At 32.9% G+C, this 23,474-nt stretch overlaps 1 protein-coding gene across 1 annotated transcript in view; it reads left to right on the top strand.

Moving 5' to 3' along the window:
- The first annotated feature begins 11,453 nt into the window (after positions 1–11,453).
- Positions 11,454–23,474, top strand: part of LOC145291561 (snRNA-activating protein complex subunit 1-like) — a 46,157-nt gene continuing 34,136 nt past the window's right edge. The window contains exon 1 of the mRNA XM_080137624.1: positions 11,454–11,699. Within this exon, the coding sequence (XP_079993750.1) occupies positions 11,502–11,699 (198 nt within the window). The 5' untranslated portion in view covers positions 11,454–11,501. The remainder of the gene's footprint in view (positions 11,700–23,474) is intronic.

Below are 23,474 nucleotides of genomic sequence, written 5' to 3'. Positions count from 1 at the left end.
ATAATTAAAAAAACGGTGTTTATAAAATATGTCCCTTTTTAAAAGAAACCCTTAGCAACTTTAAAAAAAAACTATATATATATATATATATATATATATATATATATATATATATATATATATATATATATATATATGTATATATATATATATATATATATATATATATTTGTCTTTACATAAGCAGTAATTTGTTGCTACACAGTTATGAGCATGTTTCGGTCTACTAGTATTTACTAACTAGGGACTTCATCAGGCAACAACCTTATTTTCGAAAAATTCGAAGAATTCCGTTTTCGAAAATAAGGGTTGTTGCCCGATGAGGTCTCTAGTTAGTAAATACTAGTAGAGCGAAACATGCTCATGACTGTGTAGCAACAAACTACTGCTTATGTAAAGACAAATGTACCCTGCTCTACTTCTGTATTGAGCACTCTTGTATGAACCTCGTTATATTTCACTGTGTGCCTGGAAAACTCGTCTCCGGAAAACTTGACCCCCCGGAAAACTCGTCCCCTTTCGCTAGGTAGGAAAACTCGTCCCTTATTGAATAAATATCGATTGAAAACACATTTAATGATCGTTCTTGAAAGAGATATTGTTTTTTAAAATAGACTATAGCCCCCCCCCCATAATATTTTTAAAAATATTTTTACTTGTTTAATGTTTTTATTTGTTTTGTGGTTTCACTTATTTTAAAGCGTTTATTATGTTTATAAACGAGACCGCATAATTATATATATACTGTTGTTTATAAAAGGATAACATCGATTTTTCTACCTCGCCGACTATGTTGTTTATTTAATTTATTTGGAATCGTTTATTCGGTAAAGAAAAAAACACAGAAAAACAAAAAACATGTCGAGTGTTACGTGAAAATGAGAAATAATATCCGGTAAGGGGTCTTGATAATCGCTAAAAAATAGAAAATTAAAGAAATTACTGAGGGAGATTTGGTTTTAAAAAGAAAATAATAAATTTTAATTAAAAAGAAAATAATAAATTTTAATATTTTTTTAAATATAATTTAGAGAGGGGGGGGATAAAACTATATCTCCCTCCGAAAAACAACCAACAAAAAATGAAATTAAACAGATTCTTGATAAACGATAGTGGAGTTTTCAATAAAATTGATTAATAAATTTATTTAGTGATTACTTTTTCTGTTAATGATTGATTTTAGAATTTTGAAGTAAAAATTTTAAAAAATTAAAAATGAGTTAACGAGAGATTGTTAGCACATGGCATCTCTCGCGCCAAAAAATATTTCGTTTTTAATTTATTAGTTAATTTTTGCAAAATTTGACAGGACAACAATAAATGTCGATAATTGATAAAATCATAATTTTAAATAACGCATGAGTGCATTTGGTATGAGAGAAAAAAAAACATAACAACAAAAAACTATCATGATTAAAAAACCAAAACAAAAAGTAACGAAAAATCGAATCGCTCCCTGTTTTTTAATTTTTTGGTTTTGTTTTTTATTATTGTTTTTATGACTCCAAAAACATCGTTAAAATAAGAACAAACAAAAAATTTGTAATTAACTTTGTAGGAACATAATAAACGCTTTAAAAGAAGTGAAACCACTAAGAACTTAGCCAGTTAGGTAGAAAACGGACACTTAGAAAATCGATTTTATTTAAAAAAAAAAAAAAAAACATTAAACAAGTAAAAATATTTTTAAAAAATATTATGGGGGGCTATAGTCTATTTTAAAAAACAATATCTCCTTCAAGAACGATCATAAAATGTGTTTTCAATCGATATTTATTCAATACGGGACCAGTCTAGCAAAAGGGGACGAGTTTTCCGGAGACGAGTTTTCCGGAGACGAGTTTTCCCGAGACGAGTTTTCCGGAGACGAGTTTTCCCGAGACGAGTTTTCCCGGGACGAGTTTTCCCGAGACGAGTTTTCCCGGGACGAGTTTTCCGGGCACCATACCGGACATTATTTCTCGTTCTCACGTAACAATCGACATGCTGTGTTTTTTTTTTTTCGTTACCGAATAAACGATTCCAAATAAATTAAACAACATAGTCGGCGAGGTAGAAAAATCGATTTTACCATTTTATAAACAACAGTAAATTCTTTTTATATTAATATAAAAAAAATATGCGGTCTCATTTATGAACATAATAAACGCTTTAAAATAAGTGAAACCACAAAGAACTTAGCCAGTTAGATAGAAAACGGACACTTAGAAAATCGATTTTATTTAAAAAACAAAAACAAAAAAAAACATTAAACATGTAAAAATATTTTAAAAAATATTATGGGGGCTATAGTCTATTTTAAAAAACAATATCTCCTTCAAGAACGATTATAAAATGTGTTTTCAATCGATATTTATTCAATAAGGGACGAGTTTTCCTACCTAGCGAAAGGGTACGAGTTTTCCGGGGTCGAGTTTTCCCCGGGACAAGTTTTCCTAAATTCATTTCACTGGTTACCCTAGCTTTGGAACACAGCAACCTCAAATTTTTATTTATTTATTTTTTGTTTATATATATATATATATATATATATATATATATATATATATATATATATATATATATATATATATATATATTAAATTGTAATTCAATGAATTTCAAAAAACTCTCATTGAAATGAAAGGAAGTGGTTGAGTTTCATATCAAAGAATTTTTATTATTCTAAGCAAGACAAAGAATGTTTTAGAAAGTTTATCTCCTTAACCTATAGGGTTTCGATGTCTACCATCTCATCAGAGGAGTGAAAATATTAGCAAATAGTTATAAAGGTATGCACCCTATTTGCTAAAGTCAGTGAGACATGAAAAGTCAAAGTGAAAATAATATATTTATCAGAAGTTCTGTAGCAGGAGTATTTGTAGAAAAAGGATATGAATGTTTTTGTTGATCCAACTTGTTTGGTAAAATCCATATTATATGTTCTTTACATCCGTTTGGTAATAGTTTCCAAGTTATATCCTGGGTAATCCGCATAGCTGTGTATGTATCCGAATCGGGCAAGTGCTTGTTTAAATTTGTCTTGGGTCCAGCCGAAAATAATTTCAAAGTCTGGTGGAAGCCTTTTCATTGGAAGCTTATATTATTTTAGCGGGGGGGGGGGGGAAGTGTTAGGGAGAGTAGGCAATGGTAAGTGGCAGGAGGTGGGGTGATGGGATAACTTATAGAATATTACTGCCAGTAATATTTTGTAAACCTACAATCTCACGTTTACATAACCACTGATTGTTAAATAAAAACTACTCCGAAGTATATATATATATATATATATATATATATATTGTGACGTAAAGAAAATAGATTTTTGTGACGTAACACAAACATTTCTATGAAAATATATTAAAATAAAAAAAGACTATAGACAGATTTCTATAAGTCGTTCTGTTTAGAATTGTTTATTTTTGAAAAAAAAAAAAACTTACAGCCATTGAATTATAAGTTGTTTGCCATACTTATAGGTAAACGTGCACTGAACAGATACCGTAATACTTCAAGTTAAATTCAAATTATCTTTTTAAATATATATCTTTTTAAAATGAAATTGCTAGTTGAAAGTACAAAAAAAGAAAAAGGCACGTGCCAGACTGACTTTCAATTTGTGAGTATGCTCTGTAGGGGACTAGGACATATAAATCCTAATCCCGTTACAAAAGAAAATAATGAAACGAATGTAATTGAAGGAAACAAAGACTCAATTGAGGGATAAGATAAACGTGTCGTTTATTTACTGTTGAAAGAATGAATGTTTTAGATATAACATGTGTTCATGTCCGCGCGGGTGTAACCATCGTTTGTAGAGGACTGGTATTGTAGAAGGAAAAAGGAAATGTGTTTTCATCTCATGTTCAGGTCACTATCATTTGTTCGTGCGTGGGAAAAGAAGTAATATAGTAGAAATGCTCTTTCTTTTATACTCGTTTCCGGAGTGTCTTTTGCGCATGTGTGGATTTCCTTTGAAAGAGGAAGTGATGTCATCCATGTGTGCGTGTGTGAGTACAAGTGTGTACGTTAGCGTGTGTGTATATACACGTGAATGTGAGTGTATGTACGCGAACGTGAATATATGTACGTGTGTGGACGTGGGCACGTATGTTTGTGTGCACGTATGTATGCGACAAGTAATATAGCTTGAAATGTGAACGTGTGTTTTGTGTGAGACTAGGAAAGGCTCGCACAATACTCCCCTTCCTAGGAAAAAAAATATATGCAGTGTATATATATTTATATATATATATATTTTTTTTTTGTAAGTAATGTTTTCGGCAATTGATTTTTCGTCCTGTTTTTTTTTTGCTGTTGTTGTGGTTGTTTGAAAAAAACGTAAAAAAAAACGGAATGTCAAAAACGGAGTGTGTTCGTAAAAGAATGTATTTACTTACGCATGGAAAAGCGTTTACTTTTTTTTTTTTTTAGGCTGACATTTGTTTGTTTGGTTTTTGTTGTGTGCTGACATGTGCAATGAGTTGCTTGGACAGAGAAGTGAATTGTTTGTTTGGAAGGAAAATTTTTTTTGTTTCGTGGTGACGTCGTGTGTCCAGTTGCCATTGTCTTCGCATGTGAGTCTGCGGAAGTGTGTGCATTGTTTGGACGAGCGCTAGTTGCGCATTCGTTCTTGTTGAACGAGGTGTTTGGTTGGCCTTGTCTTCGCATGTGAGTCTGCGGTAGTGTGTGTACATTGTCTGTACAGGCGTTTGTTGTGCATTCGTTCATGTTGAACGAGTTTCCAGTTGCCGCTGTCAACGAAACTTCCAGTTGTGAGTTTATCCGTGTGCGTGGTGCATCTCAACTCATTATTAATTCAGCTTCTTCCTATGTGTTGATAAGGATGTCCTGTTATTGTTACTTTTTTGTTGCGTCTGCTGTGCGGGAGAGAATGTGTATAGGCCTATGTGATTTTGCTCCTCGCGTTTGTTGCAGGGTAATGTCAGGAAACCGTGAAAAATGTTTGTCAAGCTCGAATTTTTCTTTAAATTCGGTATGAAGTCGAGAGCTCCGTGTTTATTTTTCTGCCGAGTCTGACGAGGGGTTTCGGCATTGTAGTTCGTAGTTGTTATTTCTGTCGGTAGTAGTTCACTTGTTTTTCTTTGTTGAAAAATTCGTTTTTTTCTTTATCAAATAAAACGCGCGTCTCGCTCAAAACAATTAATTTCAAAACGGTAGGGTCGCCATGCTTGTTCGTTTTGCGTCAGTTGGGCACCAGTTTGTTGTGGACTTGTGGCATAGGAGGCAATGCTTGTTCGTTTTGCGTTCGGTTGTTACCATTTTGTGGTGGTGGTGCAAAATAGGGAAAATGAATTGTCTCGAGGAAGAAACGAACGAAGTACGTGTTAAATTGAATTAAACGAACAGGAATTTCTTTCGTGAAAGAAACAAATGAAAAAAAAGGGTACCACACGTGTTTAGTTTGGCGTGCGTCTCTTGCTGTTAACTGGTGAAGAGGAAGGTCTAAAGTTTGGCATGCGTCTCTTGTTGTTAGCTGGTGAGAGGGAAAGTGTATAGTTTGTAGAGAAAGAGAGTGAGTGTGTGTATGCGTGTTTCGTTCAACCTCATCCATTTCATTTTCCTGTAGATAGAATGGATGTTTTAAGTATATGACATGTGTTCATGTCTGTGCGGGTGTAACCATCGTTTGTTGCGGGATTGGTATTATAGAAGGAAAAAGGAAATGTGTTTTCATCTCACGTTTGGGTCACTATCGTTTGTTCGCGCATAGGAATTGAAGTGAGTAATGTAATAGAACGAGAAATGGCAGTCCATCGTGTAGACAAAGAAAAGGATAGAGGGTTGACGTCAGTTAGCAGTCAGCTACGCGAAGATGGTCTCGGGGAACAGTGGTAGATAGAGAGAGAAAGAGTGTAAAGGTGTACATACGGTCTGTTAGCTTTTTGTCCCACATAGTAGTAAATGGCTTGAGGTACGCGCGGTCGGTCCGTAGACCGACCAGCTCGAAAGCTGGGCCTAAAAGAAGGAGCCGCTTATTGCTCTTTCTTTTATACTCGTTTCCGGAGTGTCTTTTGCGCATGTGTGGATTTCCTTTGAAAGAGGAAGTGACGTCATCCATGTGTGCATGTGGAGTACATGTGTGTACATTAGCGCGTGTGTATATACACGTGAATGTGAGTGTATATACGCGAACGTGAATATATGTACATGTGTGGATGTGGGCGCATATGTTTGTGTGCGCGTAAGTATGCGACAAGTAATATAGCTTGAAATGTGAACGTGTGTTTTTGTGTGAGACTTGAAAAAGGCTCGCGCAGCTCCTAAAATTTATTTCATATGAGAGTGTGATTAGGAGATACTATTTTGAATCTTATTATTGTATTTGTTCATAGATACAACATCTTCATTATGAGAACCAATGTTATTTTTTCATTACATGTTACGTTGGCGTTTTTTAAATTTAATGCCCGCAAAGGGAAAAATTTGCAATTAATTTTATTGTGAATAAAATCTCTTCTTCGTTTCAAAGCAAGACCTTTATATTTTATCCTTTACCCCCCCCCTTTTATTTCATGCTGTCATTTTTTAATGTTAGTTACTTTAGCATCAAATTTATCTGGAAGCAAGATAAAATTCCGACATTTTGCAAATTTTTATTCCCTTTTTCGGAACACTTGGAAAATGAAGTATATTCCTTTTTCATCGAGATATGTGTTAATTCTCTTTCTGTAAATGCACTTGGCAAATTTTTTCCCTATATTAAATGCATTTTGCAAATTGTTTTCCCCCATTAAATACGTTTGGCAAATTTTTGTCCCTTATTTGGGACACTTTGAAAATTAAGTGTACCTTTTTCTAATCCAGGTACGCTTTAATTCGTTTTCTTTCAAGTTAGCTACCAAATTCCCTTCCCACTTAAGTTGTAACTTAGTGCATCTGTTTATGCTCCCCTAAAACGCGATGACTACTGGAGTGTGATTCCTTGTGTAACCCTGTGATATTCGAAACCCCTAGGGAGATGCTTGGCGAGTTACCAACTACTAAGCCAGAACGTCCAGACTCTGAAAACTGTTTGCTGAGTGCTGGCAAGTTTGTCTTGGAAAATGTTGCATCACGGTCTGAAAGCAGTGTGTCAAGTGCCACTTCAGAGGATCTGCGTAGTCAGGCACTAAAGTTTGATTTTTCTGGCAGGCAGTTTGCCAGTAATATTTTAAAGAAAAATGTATTGGGAGTGAGATTCCTAGGTATCATGAATGATACCACTTGTGCCCACGACTTGTTAAATATGGGCATGAATATTGTAAAATTCATGGAGGGATTTCCATGGAATGTTGGAATTGTTTTACCCTCTAACCATGTGAGTTTGAAAACTTGCATGTGTGGTTATCTACCACAACCTTGTCAGAATAAGGAGGAACTTAATCATGACTGGGGGATATTACTCAAGTTATGTAGTTCTGACAATGGTCAGTGGTTGAAGGACAAGAGTCAATCCTGTGTGAAAGTGCAAGTTTTGTGCACTTCTTTAAGTGCTAATGTTAGCACTGGGAGAGAAATTCTCCATCAAGGGTATAGGGCAGAAAGCACTATATCCACCTGTGAACATGTAAAAACCAAGAGGAGAATGGTTTTGAAGAGTTACGTGAACTCAAGTTGGACTGGGGCGTCCAGATTCAGGTTGAGTGTAACTCGATAAACAATCCGATGAGGGAGCCTGTCGAATTTGCTGACTACATGGTGTGTAGTTCAGCTTCTCTGAGTTCCTAGGAGAATGTAGGATATGTTGTGCAGAGAACGCTTGTAGAACATTCATTCTATGAAGTTGTTCCTTTAAGTAGAGCACTTCCTGCTTTGGAGTCACATGCAGGTGTTATTGTTTTTAAATGTTTTGTGAAGTTCTGCCTTGGCATAACTTACGGCAGTATTGCAAGAGCTATTGAAGTCAAGCTCTTGATTTGTCCAGGGGTGTTTCTGAGGCGCTCAGGACCATCTTATACTTAGGAGTGAGTTTTTTGATGCTGGGATGTTTTTTGCAATGCTGAACTCAAGAAGATTGAATCTCTCCTTCATAGGGGTCTTTCATAAGTATTACCTGGGTGTTTCTGACACCTATACTCAACTTTGTTTGTTTGGCTATATATATATAGCTATACAAACGTTTAAAACTGTGATTACCTTGCATAATTTGTGCAGGATTTGGATTTCAGTTTTATTTCATTCCACCAAGTTGAAGAACTCATCAAAACATAGGGTTGATTGGATTCTTCCCTCTTGTAGCACCGGTGTTAATCTCACTGGGCTCTTGTGGTTATGAGGGAGCTGAGATATTTTGGTGTTTGCTAGAGATAATATAGGGATGAGGAGGTTGGATGGTAAATTATGTGAACTTCTCAAGTCTTTACACTCTTTTATATGCAAATAGTTAATTATCTGGCGAAATATTCTCAGTTCAAACTTCTGTTGCAACCTTGCATCTGATCATTAGTTTTAAATTTATGAATCTGGTTAGGTACTCCTCTGTTCGAACCTAAAACATGAAGGTTTTCATGTGAATTTTTATAGAATAAACCTATTTGAATTTTTCTGCTTTTTTGTTCTGATATGTGTTTCCTGGAGTTCTTCTGACCATACATTGTGTGGTATATATATATATAAAAAGAAAAAAATTTTTGTATTGTAAATTTTACAGGTGTCATCCAACTGTAGGTTGACTGTCATTTCCTGTTGAGGGAGAATGTTGGAATTTTTTTTTGTACCAATAATGGTGCATCCCTCCTTTTTTACATTTATTATTGTTTATCTGGTTCTTGTATTCGATTTTTGTATTTCGTATCTTTTTTGATTCTTAGTTTCGTACATTTTGGGTTTGTACGAAACTCCCTTTAATTTGGAGAAAAGGGAAATGCTAGCTCTGTGATTATGTCACGAGCTCAGCAGCGCAGATTTCGGTCTCTTTTGAAATTCAGCCGACGTGGAGATTGGACGTTCGTTTCATTGCCTGGCGCTGAAAATGGAATTTTGATGAGCCTCCTTCAAAGAAGAAAACCCAACAAGAATACCCCAGGTATGCGACAAGGCATACTTCTGAAAAATATCTACGTGGCTACGGTTTTGCACGTAATTTGAAGGAGAGTAATTATTTTAAGAAAAGACCTTATTTTATGTGACAAGGAATTTTGGAACCTCTTACAAAGAAGAAAACCCAGCAAGAATACCCCGGACATGCGACGCGGCCATACTTCTGAAATCCATCTGCGTGTCTACGGTTTGCACACAAATGGAGGAGAGAAAATTCTAAAAGGACTTTAAATGAAAAAAAAAAGAAAAAGGCACGTGCCTGACTGGCTTTCAATTTGTGAGTACGCTCCTAAAATTTATTACATATGAGAGTGTGATTAGGAGATACTATTTGTCATCTTATTATTGTATTTGTTCATGGATACGACATCTTCATTATGAGAACCCGTGTTATTTTTTTCATTATATGTTACGTTGGCGTTTTTTAAATTTAATGCCTTCAAAGGGAAAACTTTGCAACTAATTTTATTGTGAATAAAATCTCTTCTTCGTTTCAAAGCAAGACCTTTATATTTTATTCTTTACCTCCCCCTTTTATTTCATGTTGTCATTTTTTTCAGGTTATTTACTTCCGACAATTTTTTATAAACCACAGAATAAGTTTCAGTAGAAAGGTTTAATAGATTGACAGACAATATTTGATGAGTTATGTGTGTGTCAGTGTGTTCATTAATGTTTGTGTGTGCAAGTGAAGGGAATTTTGCAAAGATGAGACTCAAAATGGGATGCTAGCAACACTGATTTACAGATTCATTTGATGGTATGTAACCATTACCTCCCCTTAGAGAACTCTCTAATCGACAGAAGTTATTATATACAACCCTTTCAGGGTGGGTTACAGAAAAATAAAAATGGAGGTCATCTCACGACTCCTTGACTATATCAAGCGTCTTGTTTTTCTTTCTTCTTAACAATGAAAGAATATTTCAATTCGGGTCAACTGGGTTCCACTAGTTTATTGAAGAAAAATCTGGCTTTTGAAGACTTTGGGTATTTTCCAGAAAGACCATTTCAAATCAATTCAGAAAGTTTTCAGATTGGTCTAAAATATAATTACTTGTTTTTATTCAGGATAGTGTATGCGTTGCGGAGCCAAATATGTGGCAATTAACCCTACAACTAAAAGATGATACAGGCAAGAAAAAGATGAAAAACGACAATAGCAAAGAAGAGATGACAAATGCAGTAGGTACCGTCATGAATGAACATAAATCTATTCAGGTTTAGTTTACAAAAAGAAATTGAATGGTGGTAGGAGGTCTCAGGCTGAGGGTTGGAGTCCAACTGGTGTTTGAACTAGCACAGCTAACTGGGGAGTTAGCCAAGCTTGTTCTATAATGGTTTGGCTGTTGCTGATGCTGCGTTGGGTTGAGCTGTTGGTGGGGATGATCCTCACTGCCTGACGAGCCAGGCTGGTCTGCCTCTGGTTGAAATAACTCACTGTATTTATACTCATCCAGCAGATGTAGTTTGTAGCGCTGGTAGTCGTTTTCGTTCTTGATTTGTGTTTGTTTTTGTGTGTTTTAAAGTACTGTAGGAAGTCATCTGTTTGAGGTTTATATTCATGTGTCATATCAAATTGAATTTGGGAAAGTTGTGAATATTATTCTAGCGGGAATTGTACTATTATAGTGTTCACCAGATAATTATTCACGTCAAAGTGCTTGTCGAAGGGTCGTCAGCTGTGGTGTTTATGTTTGGAATTCGGATCTTTTTTTGATAAGCGGTTTCTTTTGATGAAACCACGACATATGTGTAGACAATATATTTTGATTTTGTACATAAACACTGATGATAAAAAAATACATCGGGCAATTTGAACCCTTCTGCACATCATGATTTTCTGTTTATGCCAACCGTGTGTGCGTGAAAAATTAATGAACAGATGCTGTGGAGACAAGATGCTAAAATCATTTCCTCATTCCTTTTCAGCACAAGATGGAATTCCAGAACTTAATCTTCTAAAGCCTGCCTGCCAAACCAACCTGTCTTGTCTTATTTCTATGTTCCTATTCACATGTTAACTCCAAAAAATTTACACTGGCCAGAAAATGTGTGGTCATTTTACACCAAATTTATATACAAAGCTCATTTATCATTCTTAATTTTAAAATATTTATTTTTTTCGTTTATTATTTGTTTTTATTTTTTCTGACTAATTTTCGAGGGTGCTTTACACGTAATACCCCTAAAAATGTAGAATCTCATTTTTCTTTTCTTTTTTTTTTGATGGGCGTATTCAGTGGAGAGTGTCAATCTAAAGATATTGGTCTTATTTTTTTTATTTACCTATTTATTTATTTATACATATAAACTTCAAATTAACTCAAACGTAATTTCCCGCATGAAGAAATTCTGAAATTCCCCTGTTCACTAAACAAGGAAAAAACGATCGTTATCTCCCTTTGCTTAGGTTTTGTTAGCGTAAGCAAGGGAGATAATTCTATCGATTTGTTGACGGAGAGTAAAACGACAAAACGATGGAGAAATCTAGCTTAATTCACCTTTTTGATGCACCTGATAGTACTAAGCATTGTGTAAAAGCCGATTTTGATTGCTTGTTGACAAAATTTAAAGCATGCGATTCTTTAGAATTTCCGGCTTTTTCTCAGGTATGGCGTGAAATGAAAATGTCGTTGATTTCAGCTGGGAAAATCACCGAAAGAGAAGCCAGACAGGTTTGTATTTTCAGAGGATAAACATTGGGTGCTTCTACACTGTTGGGGCGAAATTTCGGAAATCGTAAAACTGAATTTCACATGAAAACAATGGTATCTATGTATTCCTCGTATTTTTAAGATGATTATATTAAAAAATTACGAGAATCGATAGGTAGAAAATTATCAAAGAACCCCCCCCCCCAAAAAAAAATCGATGAAAACAATCGTAAGACAAGAGCGGTAATTTCCGTTTTAATTTAAATAAGATGGCGGCAATCTTTCACCTGCTAACATGATTAAAGTTATTTTGTTTAATAATTCAGTAATATTCGGGTAATTTCGACTGCATAATTTGGAAGCTACCACTGTAATCAGTTGAAACCATTGTTTTTTTTTTAATCTGAAAACTTCATTTATCGACTACAAATTCTCGTCCCAATTCTGTAGAAGCACCATTTTAGAAAGAATAGTGGGTTTGTATTACTGTACAGTGTACACATAGATTCGAAAAAGTTGTCAAAAAACAAATATATAACAAATAAATGTTATCAAAGGCAAGATAAGTTACTTTTCTACCAAACTGGATATATTTTTTGTGTTTTTATTCAATGTAACATATTTATTCAGCTCGAAAAACATACAGTGTTTACCGATGTATTGGACAATTCAAAATGGCGGCCGACTCTCTCTTAAACACGGTAAGTTCGAGAAAAGGTGTTATAAATAATAAACTAGACAAAATACTATTAAGAAAACACCGAATATATGTCAACCTATGTCACGGTAATATATATTGAGCGAATTTCTAACAGTATTTTGTCTAGTTTATTATTTATAACACCTTTTCCCAAACTTACCGTGTTTAAGAGAGAGTCGGGCGCCATTTTGAATTTTCCAATACATCGGTAAACACTGCATGTTTTTCGAGCTGAATAAACATGTTAAATTGAATAAAAACACGAAAATTATATCCAGTTTGGTAGAAAAGTAACTTATCTTGCCTTTGATAACATTTATTTGTTATATATTTGTTTTTTGACAACTTTTTCGAATCTATGTGTACAGTAATACAAACCCAGAATAGTCACTTTCAGTATCAAACAATTAACGTGCAGTTGAAGAAATACAATTTTTAAAAAAATTATTATTATTCAGTAAGTATTCAGTAACAGCTTTTTTGAGGACTTTTTTTTACTACATTTTTATTAAGAAAACCAACTTCGAGGCATTGTAACAAAAGAAAGATGCGACTATTTAAAAATGCGACTATAATTTAGATAAAATTTAATATTTATTAAATTTTATCAGAGAGTAATACCTAATTTAAATTCTTAACGTATGAAAAACCAACAACAAACGAAAAAATGTGTAAAAAAATTCACTGACACATATTGGGTGAATTTTTATCAGTATTTTGTTTATTTTTCGACTTTTAAGCCATTATTGACACTCTGAAGACGACATGTTATCGGTTTAACTTACCAACTTGTATTTCGAATTAACGGATTGAATGAGCCTACCCCCCCCCCCCCCCCGTAAAATTAATTCCTTTTCACGCTTTCTTCTTTTTTTTTCTGCGGATTATCGTTGATAACAGACTTAACTTTCTTATTAACAGGAAAATGTTTTTAAAAAGTTTATTTAATGACTTTTAACGTGGGGGGGGGTCACTTTTCAGTTATAACATTCTATTAAACTGATATTCTATTAAACTGATATTCTATTAAACTGATATCGCGATCTATCAGTACAACTTATTATGTCAGTTTGAATTTTTTTTTTATTCAATTTTCACCCCAAACAAGGCACAGTGCCACTTTGAAGTAGGGGGCTACTATTGGGGACATGAGTTGCAGGGATATTATGAAAGGGGATGAGATGTCAGTTCAGGACCTATCGGATTGGTGATTCTCTTTTGAACCCTGTCCAGGAGTGAGAGACTAGTAGCAGATGCACCAGCCCAAATATGGCAACAATACTCCATACATGGGCGAATAGTGGCCTTATAGAGGTACAGGATACTTTCAGACGTAAGTAGCTTTCTAGCACGGTAGAGAGAGCCCACCTTCTTTGCAGCAGCATTAGTAATGCTCTCAATGTATCTGTTCCGACTCATGTTCCTTGTGAACATTAGGCTGAGGAGTTTAAAAGAAGTACTTTCAGATGATGTGTTTTTGGCCATTGCTATTGGTGGTAGAGAAAGTTTCTTGAAGGAAACAAGCTTAGTTTTGGCAGCATTGAATGTGACCATCCATTTTTGTCCCCATTCTACTACAGATTGGAGGTCATCCTCTAGTGTTTCTGCCATTTCTTTAGAAATGTGTTCATTTGTTTTCTCTTCGTGCCTGTTATAGAGTGTGGTGTCATCAGCATATATGCCCATCTCAGAAACAATTTTATCAGTGAGGTCATTTATGAATATTTAAAATAATGAAGGTCCAAGGATAGATCCGTGAGGTACTTCTGCATTTATATCATATTGTTTAGATGTAAGAAGGATTTAATTATGTTAAGTATTCTTCCAGTGATACCATATGATCTAATTTTCCTGAGAAGACCATCATGCCATACTCTGTCAAAAGTCTTAGATATACCAAGGGCTACCACTCTACTTTCCCTTGCTTTGTCAAGTGAATGGTATATACATTCATAGATTACAGTTAGGATATTTGCTGTGGAATGGGCTGTTCTAAATCCATATTGTTGGTTGGTCAGAAGTTTAGCAGCTGTAAGGTGATGGACTAAAGCTTGATTAATTATGGACTCAAATATTTTGGCGAAAAGCAGGAGGAGGCTAATGGGGCGATAATTTAATGGGTCAGTTCTTTCGCCAGAATTCTTGAAAACTGGTACGACTGAAACAGTTTTCCAGCAGTCAGGACAGCAAGATTTGTTAAGGCATTTTTTGTAAAGTTTGGAGAGAATTGGAGCAACCTCAGTGGAACATTTTTTTAATAGCACAGCCGGGATGAGATTGGGTCCACATGCTTTTGAGGGGTCTAGGATTTTTATGATACCATGTACCTGAGAAGGGGTGATTTTCAAATCATCTAGTGTGGTGTCAGTCCGCAAAGGAAAGTCAAGGAGGGAGTGGTTTACCGGGTCCTATGTGGAGTTTGAGGCAAACCGACTGGCAAGCATGTTAGCCTTCTCGGTTGCCGTGAAAACAACCTCACGATTGTTTGGTAGTGGAGGAATCGTTGACTGCCCATTATTAACTACAGTGTTGTAGATTTTCCGAAAATCACGGGTTCCTAATTTCTGTGACTTATGTCGGTTAAATCTGGTGGTTTCAGTGTATTCTGTCTTAGCTGTCGCTATTTCTTTCTTAGAATTACTTCTAGCTTCTATAAACTTCTGTCTGTTTGAACTGGACTTATGTCGGTTAAATCTGCGGTACGCATGCTGCCTTTGATTAATGGCACCTGCACAAATAGAAGTAAACCATTGGGAAGAGTGGGGCTTGCTATAGAATTTCTGTGAGAACATGTGCTTCAATTGCAGTTTTGAACCATTCAGTGGTCTCATTTGTGCACTGTTCAGCTGGAAGAGAAAAGATATTTCTCCACGGGGCATCTCTGATGAGATCCCAATTGTTTCCCAGTCAGCCTTTTTTTTTTTTACATAGGCATAACCACTTATCAAGGCCTAGAGACCACTCAAGGATAAGGGTTAAGAGTGTACAGTAGTCAATTGGACAATATAGTAATCGTTAGTAATGGAATTTCGGTAAATTTGTTAACTTAAGTGGAACGGCTCATCAAGAACTTGTTTACGTTGGACTTGAAGACAACCATATTGTAATCAGCTGGAAAGCAGGAAAACGGAAGACAATTCCACAGGCGTGCGGTTCTAAGAAAGAAGCTTTGTTCATGGAATCTACATTTAAGTTTAGGCACAGATAAAGAGTGGGGGGGAATTATTGATAGTGTTTTCAGCTAGACAAGTGTTTCTTGTGAAAGTTTGGCAAGGGGGGACCATAGATTGAAACTCAGTCGAGCACTTGCCATGAAAATAACAATAAAGAAAGAGGTTGCAGGGAAGAGAAAAGGACATCTCCTACAAGGCTATGAAGTCTATTTTGAACTCTATCAAGGCAGGACAAGTCCTTTCTAGCAGCTCCTGCTCAGATATGGCAACAGTACTCCATCCTTGGACGTGCCTGGCTCTTATATAGATAGAGAATAGCATCAGCAGTGAGATATCTACTGGATCAATAGAAAGATCCTACCATTTTTCCAGCGGCCTTGGCAACAGATTTGATGTACGTATTCCATTTAAGATCAGGAGTAAAGGTCAAGCCCAGAAGCTTGTCAAAACATGAGGCCTCCCCAAGATGAGAGCCATTCATTTCAATTAATGCCAGATGGAGATCATAACGTTGATGATGTGAAGATAGAAGCTTCGTCTTAGATGCGTTAAAAGTAACCAGCCACTCCTTTCCCCATTGTAGCACATGCCCAAGATCAGAGGAGTGAGAATTGGAGAGAACTTGGTCTTTTACAGTCTTAGATGTGCTACCATAGATGTTAGTGTCATCAGCATAAATGTCTACGAATGATGTAAGGATGTGATTTGGAAGATCATTAATGTAGTTCAGGAAGAGAGTTGGGCCCAGGATGGACCCCTGAGGGACTCCAGCATTAATACTGTGAGCTTCTTATTTTTGCCCATCAACTACTACTCTTATGAACCTATCAGAGAGAAATGATTTAATAATTGAGAAGATATTTCCAGCTATACCATAGCTAGAGATCTTGTGAAGTAAACCTTTATGCCATACCCTATCAAAGGCCTTTGATATGTCAAGAGCAATTGCCCTAGAAAGGTTGCCTCCGTTGAGAGATTCACTAATCCTATGATATATAACTGTAAGCACATCTGTTATAGATCTGGCAGAAAGGAAACCATATTGTGAGTCACTAAGAATGTTATTTTTGCTGAGATGGTTGATTACTTCTCTATTTAACACAGATTCCAGCAACTTACTCATGACGCACAGGAGACTTATTGGCTTGTACTGAGAGGGGGATGAACGATCACCTGAATTCTTAAATACAGGGCATACTGATGAGATTTTCCAGTGTGATGGGAAGCAATTCTCCTTAAGGCAACGTTTAAATAGTTTTGTAAGTAAGGGCGCTATTTCTGGTTGAAGTTTTTTGAGTAGTATAATTGGAATACCGTCAGGGCTGGTTGCTTTACTGGAATCAAGGTTTTTTGATTAGCTTGGCAACATCACATACAGCTATTTGTATATTACATAGTGTGTTTTCTGATACAGGAGGAAATATTGGAGGTTGGCGGCCTTGGTCGCAAAGGGTAGAATTAGCTGCAAAGTTCTTGGCAAATAGTTTGGCTTTGTCTGATGCTGACGAGATTACCTCAGGTCCATTGATGATAGTTGGGATAGAGCACACGTTTCTGCTCAGGATTCTGTTTGCTATTTACCAAAATTGGTGGGAACTAAGCCGCTGCTCAGCTACTTTGGACTTGACGGACTGAGCATACAATTCTCTTGCGTTCTTTATTACTTTCTTACAATGGTTGCTGGCAGTCCTGAAAGCGGCTTTAGTTTCCATACATCTATTACATTGGAAGCAGTGGAAAAAGTGATTTCTGTGCACAATGGCAACAGCACATTCTGGAGAGAACCATGGCTGGCTGTTAGGTTTTTGCTGGAACTTTTTTGAGAGTATGAAATGGTCTATACCTACTATTAACCATTCTGTCAGGTCTGATACTATAGAAGACACATCCTTTTTAAACATGGAACACAGAGGTAGATCTGATATAAATGTACGGAAGCTATCCCAGTCAGCCATAGTGTATCGATATACTGTAAGATGGAGAGGTACATCTGAAGACTTATTACATTTCATTTTTATCCTAATTGATACAATAGAGTGGTTGGAAGATCCAAGAGGAGACAGAATGGAAACTGAACATAGTTCAGAACAAGTTGTGAGAAAAAGGTCTAGGAGACTCGCATACTGGCCGTCATTGTCGGGCACACAGGTGGGTTCGTGAACAATCTGAGTGAGGTCATAAGCAATGGAGAAATCATGACAGAATCTCCCTTCATCATCGGTCTTGTTTGAGTGGGTCAACCATTCCACATTGTGAACATTGAAGTCTCCACAGACATGAATATTAGCTGAAGGTTAAGCAGACAGGATGTGGTCAAGTTTCTCAGATATGCTCTTAAAGATAGTAACTCTACTGTTGTGGGGGTGATAGAGAGTAAATATAAATGCAGTAGTGTGAGCAAAGGCAACCCGGAAGCACATATAGGGTAAGTTAGGATCTTCTCTGGAGATGCCCCTACCACATGGAAAGCTATCTTTAATATAGGCACATAATCCATGCCCATGGCAATCTTGGGGGTCAGATTTGGAAGTTAAGTTAGAGTATCCTTTAATTACGAACTCATCTAGGGAAATATTATCTTGTAATACCTTGTTGTTTTGAGCAGTGGCTCTTCAGTTTTGGGTTGAGAATTTAGGGTGATTTCTATCATCATCAAAGCGTGATCAGCATTCCCGAGTGGGCTGTGGGCATTCGTTATACAATCATCAGGAACTGTGGTCAGAAATAGATCTAGAAGTGAGGCATGTTGATCTTGCTGGTCTGAGAAATGTGTTGGAAATGTAAACGTCTGTGATAGGGAATGAGATATAGAGAAGCTATGTGTTGTGCTAACAGCTACGTCTGAGTAAGTAGAGAATCCAAGCTAATTATTGTGGTGGACATTGAAGTCATCAAATATATGTACTTGTGTGCTAGTATTGAAGGTGAGTGCTATATCTATGCTGTCAGAGACTTTGTTTATTAGGGTACAGTCCTGGGTCGAAGGAGAGCGGTAGAGAAAATATAAGTAGCTAATGTTATGTTGCATGTTAAGTCTGAAGCACATAAAAGCCTGGTCATCTGATTCTAGTTTTGTTTCTCTCCTCAAGACTGGGCAATGCTAGGCGTCTTGCTAGTAATACACAATATGTAATATAATATTATTTTTTCTTAACATTTTATATAAAAATAATTGGAACAATGTGAACAATTCTTATTTTTATTTAATAAACGTGTAATATTTATTTCTTGTAATTAAGTTTAGTTTTTTATGGGAAACATTCTTAAAAGTAAATAAGCATATTTTTTTTACGGCGAACTACTTATAATAATAATACGAATGCTACTAATACTACTGATAATAGTAAGCATAATAATAATTTGTCTAAAAATGGGATAAATTTCTTCAGTTAAAATATCTGTTGGAAGATAATAGAAGTAATGAAACAATGAAATGTCTTGAGAAAAATGTTGGAATGCCTCACCGATATAACTTGAATGTATGAACCCCGACTCCCTGCTATATCACATTCTATCTAGTCACTGTTAAACATTCACTTGAGTTAGAAAACATTCTGTGACATTTAAACAACAAAAAAAAATACTAGCTTTTTAATTTAAAAAAAAGTGCTTATTGTATAGATGTGGTTTTACGCAAAATCAAAAAATTTACTTACTTGTCATGTCGAAAATAGTATTATATCCAAAAATTACGAAAATACATCAAGTAGAAAATTATTTATAGTTAAAACAATTTTGCAGAAAATTGGGGAAATTGCATCTTCCCTAGATATAAACACCTTGAAGATTGCAAATGCAGGGGACATACTTATCTCCTTTTTTGACATTTTAATGGCTTCCAACATTTGTAGATATAGGGATACACTGTTTTTTTTTTTTTTGTTTTTTTTTCACTAAAAATACAATAGCAGTTGTTCTACTTGATGAATTTTTATAATTTTTGGATATATTACAATTTTCGACATGCCAAGTAAGTACTGTTGTTTTTGCCTAAAACGATATATTTAAAAAATCGATCTGTCAACTCTATCTTAACAAGCACGAAAAAGTGACACTTTTTAGACAAATACAGGTTTTCTTTAATAAAAATGTATGTTAAAAACATTCAGTATTTGTAAAAAAGGAAAACCTTCCATAACATTTATTATTGAAACTATTATTTCTGGATTTGTTATAAACACTGAACCTTCCAGTGCTATCAAGTCCACAGTTCCACAGTTGGATCCAGTGTGTCTGAAATCGTAATCTATATAATTATAAAATTCTTTGAACTTTGCCTGCTTGCTTACTTGCTTGCATCTTGTCTCCAACAATCGGGTGATTCCATCTTTTAAAAAAGGGATTACAGGTGAATTTATATATATATGTACATCTGTGCATGGTTCAGAGACTAAAGAATGAAAGTGGAGAGTTGTATGTTGTGGTCTCGATTCTAGATGATGGCATCAAGTCATATATATATATATATATATATATATATATATATATATATATATAGTTTTGATTTAAGCTGAGAATTTCTAACCACATATAATCTTCATATATAATATTTTGATTGCAGAAATTCCCCTCTGGACCAAAGTACTAGAGTTTTGCAACAACAGATGCCACATACAAATTCAATACATCTACCCTGATAGTCATTATCTTATGTAGCTTGCAACCACCATTTCTGCCACATTCACTTGTGATAATAAAATGCTACATTTCATCCAATGAGCAACACCATCACAATCATCACATCTACAGAGGAAGAAGTTCCTATTTTTCTCTTTCAATATTTAGTGCTCTTACCACTACCAGTTGACACTGTGACAAACTCTACATTTTCTGACAATATTGTACTTGCACCGCCATTAACTGGTTATTACATACATACACATAATATACTCTTTCCATATTCCGATTCACAAATAATAAAGTCACCCTAGCCTGAATCCATCCATTCTGATTGGCTAAGTTCTGATCATTCTTATATTCAGGATTAACGGCATTCGCATCATAAACGAACGTTAAGACATGTGGCGAGAGAGAGAGTGACAGAGCGAGAGAGGATGGGGGGAATAAATGCTGAAAACAATAATACAAAACATTATTTTAAATATTCTACACTCAAAATAAATTGTTGCCTTCTTTTTGTTTTTATGTGATTTTTCGCTATTTACATCTACTGTGACAAATTTAGGTAGATGCTGAACACACGGACACAGAAATACGCAAGAGAAATAAACACCAGTGTGAGACAACAGCAAGAGAGAAAGATAGAGAGGAAGGGAGAGAGAGAGAGAGAGAGAGAGAGAGAGAGAGAGAGAGAGAGAGAGAGAGCGGAAATGAAACCTTTTCTAGATTTCTTTTTATGCTGAAAACATAAAAAAACACATTATTTTTAGTAAATGAATGCTTCTACACTCAGAGGAAGGTGTTGCTTTCTTTTTGTTTTTATGGCGTTGACACTGTCTAACAAAGTTTTTATTTTCTCTCTCTCTATTTAGAAAGAATATATATATATATATATATATATATTCTTTTCAACACTCTTTTTTTCCTCTTTCTCTTACTCTCTATATCGTTCGCTTGCTCTTCTCTCACTCCGATTATTATTTCTGTTGTGTGTCTCTGTGTCTGTGTGTTTGTTTTACCATGCAGCTCACTATGATAAATTGCTATAACAAAATAAAAAAAAAATTCATCAATCTAATTTACATTCCGCATTTATTTACATATTCAAAGATTGTCATGAATCAACAACTATAAGAAATGAGGTTAACAGTCCGCAAATAAACTGTGTCATTTATTTATTAACTTAAGGATATTTTTTTATAATGAAAAAAAAAAAAAAAAAAACAGTTTGCCACACTAATTCCTTCCCATAAAAATCATAAATTTTGCATATTTTTGGCAGAGAGGGATTCGATTTAAACAAACTGAGCAATGTATGGCCGAGTATGGCTAATATAATGTAAAAATGACCATATTTTTAAAATATCAAGATCAATTTAAAAATCTGTTATTGTAAAATTATGATTTATTAGATACTAGTGCCTTGGGTTTTTAATGGCTTTTAACCCCTAAAATATGTAATATAAAATAATATAAGAAAATAATATAATAAAAAAATATAATAAAATAATATAATAAAATAATATAAAATAATATAATAAAATAATATAAAATAATATAATAAAATAATATAAAATAATATAATAAAATAATATAATAAAATAATATAAAATAATATAATAAAATAATATAAAATGATATAATAAAATAATATAAAATAATATAAAATAATATAATAAAATAATATAAAATAAAATAATAAAATAATATAAAATAATATAATAAAATAATATAAAATAATACAATACAATAATATAATAAAATAATATAAAATAATATATTGAAAAAATATAATGAAATAATATAATAAAATAATATAAAATAATATAATAAAGTAATAAAAAATAATATATTGAAAAAATATAATGAAATAATATAATAAAATAATATAAAATAATATAATAAAATAATATAAAATAATATAATAAAATAATATAAAATAATATAATAATTATAATATAATAAAATAATATAATAATTATAATATAATAAAAATATAAAATAATGTCATTAAATAATATAATAAAATAATATAGTAAAATAATATAAAATAATATTATACAATAATAAAATAATATAATAAAATGATATAATAACATAATATAAAATAATATAATAAAATAATATAATAAAATAATATAATAACATAATATAAAATAATATAATAAAATAATATAATAAAATAATATAAAATAATATAAAATAATATAATAAAATAATATAATAAAATAATATAAAATAATATTATAAAATAATATAATAAAATTATATAATAAAATAATAAAATAATGTAAAATAATATAATAAAATAATATAAAATAATATAATAAAATAATATAACATAATATAACATAATAAAATATAATAAAATAATACAATAAAATAATATAATAAAATAATATAAAATAATATAATAAAATAATATAAAATAATATAATAAAATAATATGATAAAATAATATAAAATAATAATATAATAAAATAATATAAAATAATAATAAAATAATATAAAATAATAATAAAATAATATAATAAAATAATATAAAATAATATAATAAAATAATATAATGAAATAATATAATAAAATAATATAATAAAATAATATAAAACAATATAATAAAATAATATAATAAAATAATATAAAATAATATAATAAAATAATATAAAATAATATAAAATAATATAAAATAATATAATAAAATAATAAAATAAAATAATAAAATAATATAATACAATAATATAAAATAATATAATAAAATATAATAAAATAATATAAAATAATATAATAAAATAATATAAAACAATATAATAAAATATAATAATATAATATAATAAAATAATATAATAAAATAATATAATAAAATATAATAAAATAATATAATAAAATATAATAAAATAATATAATAAAGTAATATAAAATAATATAATAAAGTACAATAAAATAATATGATAAAATAATATAATATAATAAAATAATATAATAAAATAATATAATAAAATAATATAATAAAATAATATAAAATAATATAATAAAATAATATGAAATAATATAATAAAATAATATAAAACTTATGAATATGTTAGCCGTTTAAATACACATATTATATAACAAAAATATTAGTGCAGCAGACAAATATTAAAAAAAAAAAATGTAAATATCAAAATCTAACAAAACAAAAGAAGACTTTACTTCAATTATTCGTTTTTAGCCACTTTGGCCATCTGTCAAATTTACACATGATTTCATTTACACATAAAATGATGATGTCACCAATTTTGCATAAAATTTGGCGATTTTTGCACA

The sequence above is a fragment of the Euprymna scolopes genome, chromosome 12 (genome assembly GCF_053919585.1).
Source record: "Euprymna scolopes isolate OS-2025 chromosome 12, ASM5391958v1, whole genome shotgun sequence".
NCBI classification, from domain to species: domain Eukaryota; kingdom Metazoa; phylum Mollusca; class Cephalopoda; order Sepiida; family Sepiolidae; genus Euprymna; species Euprymna scolopes.
Note: the sequence above shows the minus strand (reverse complement) of the source record. Positions and strands in the feature narration are given on the sequence as shown.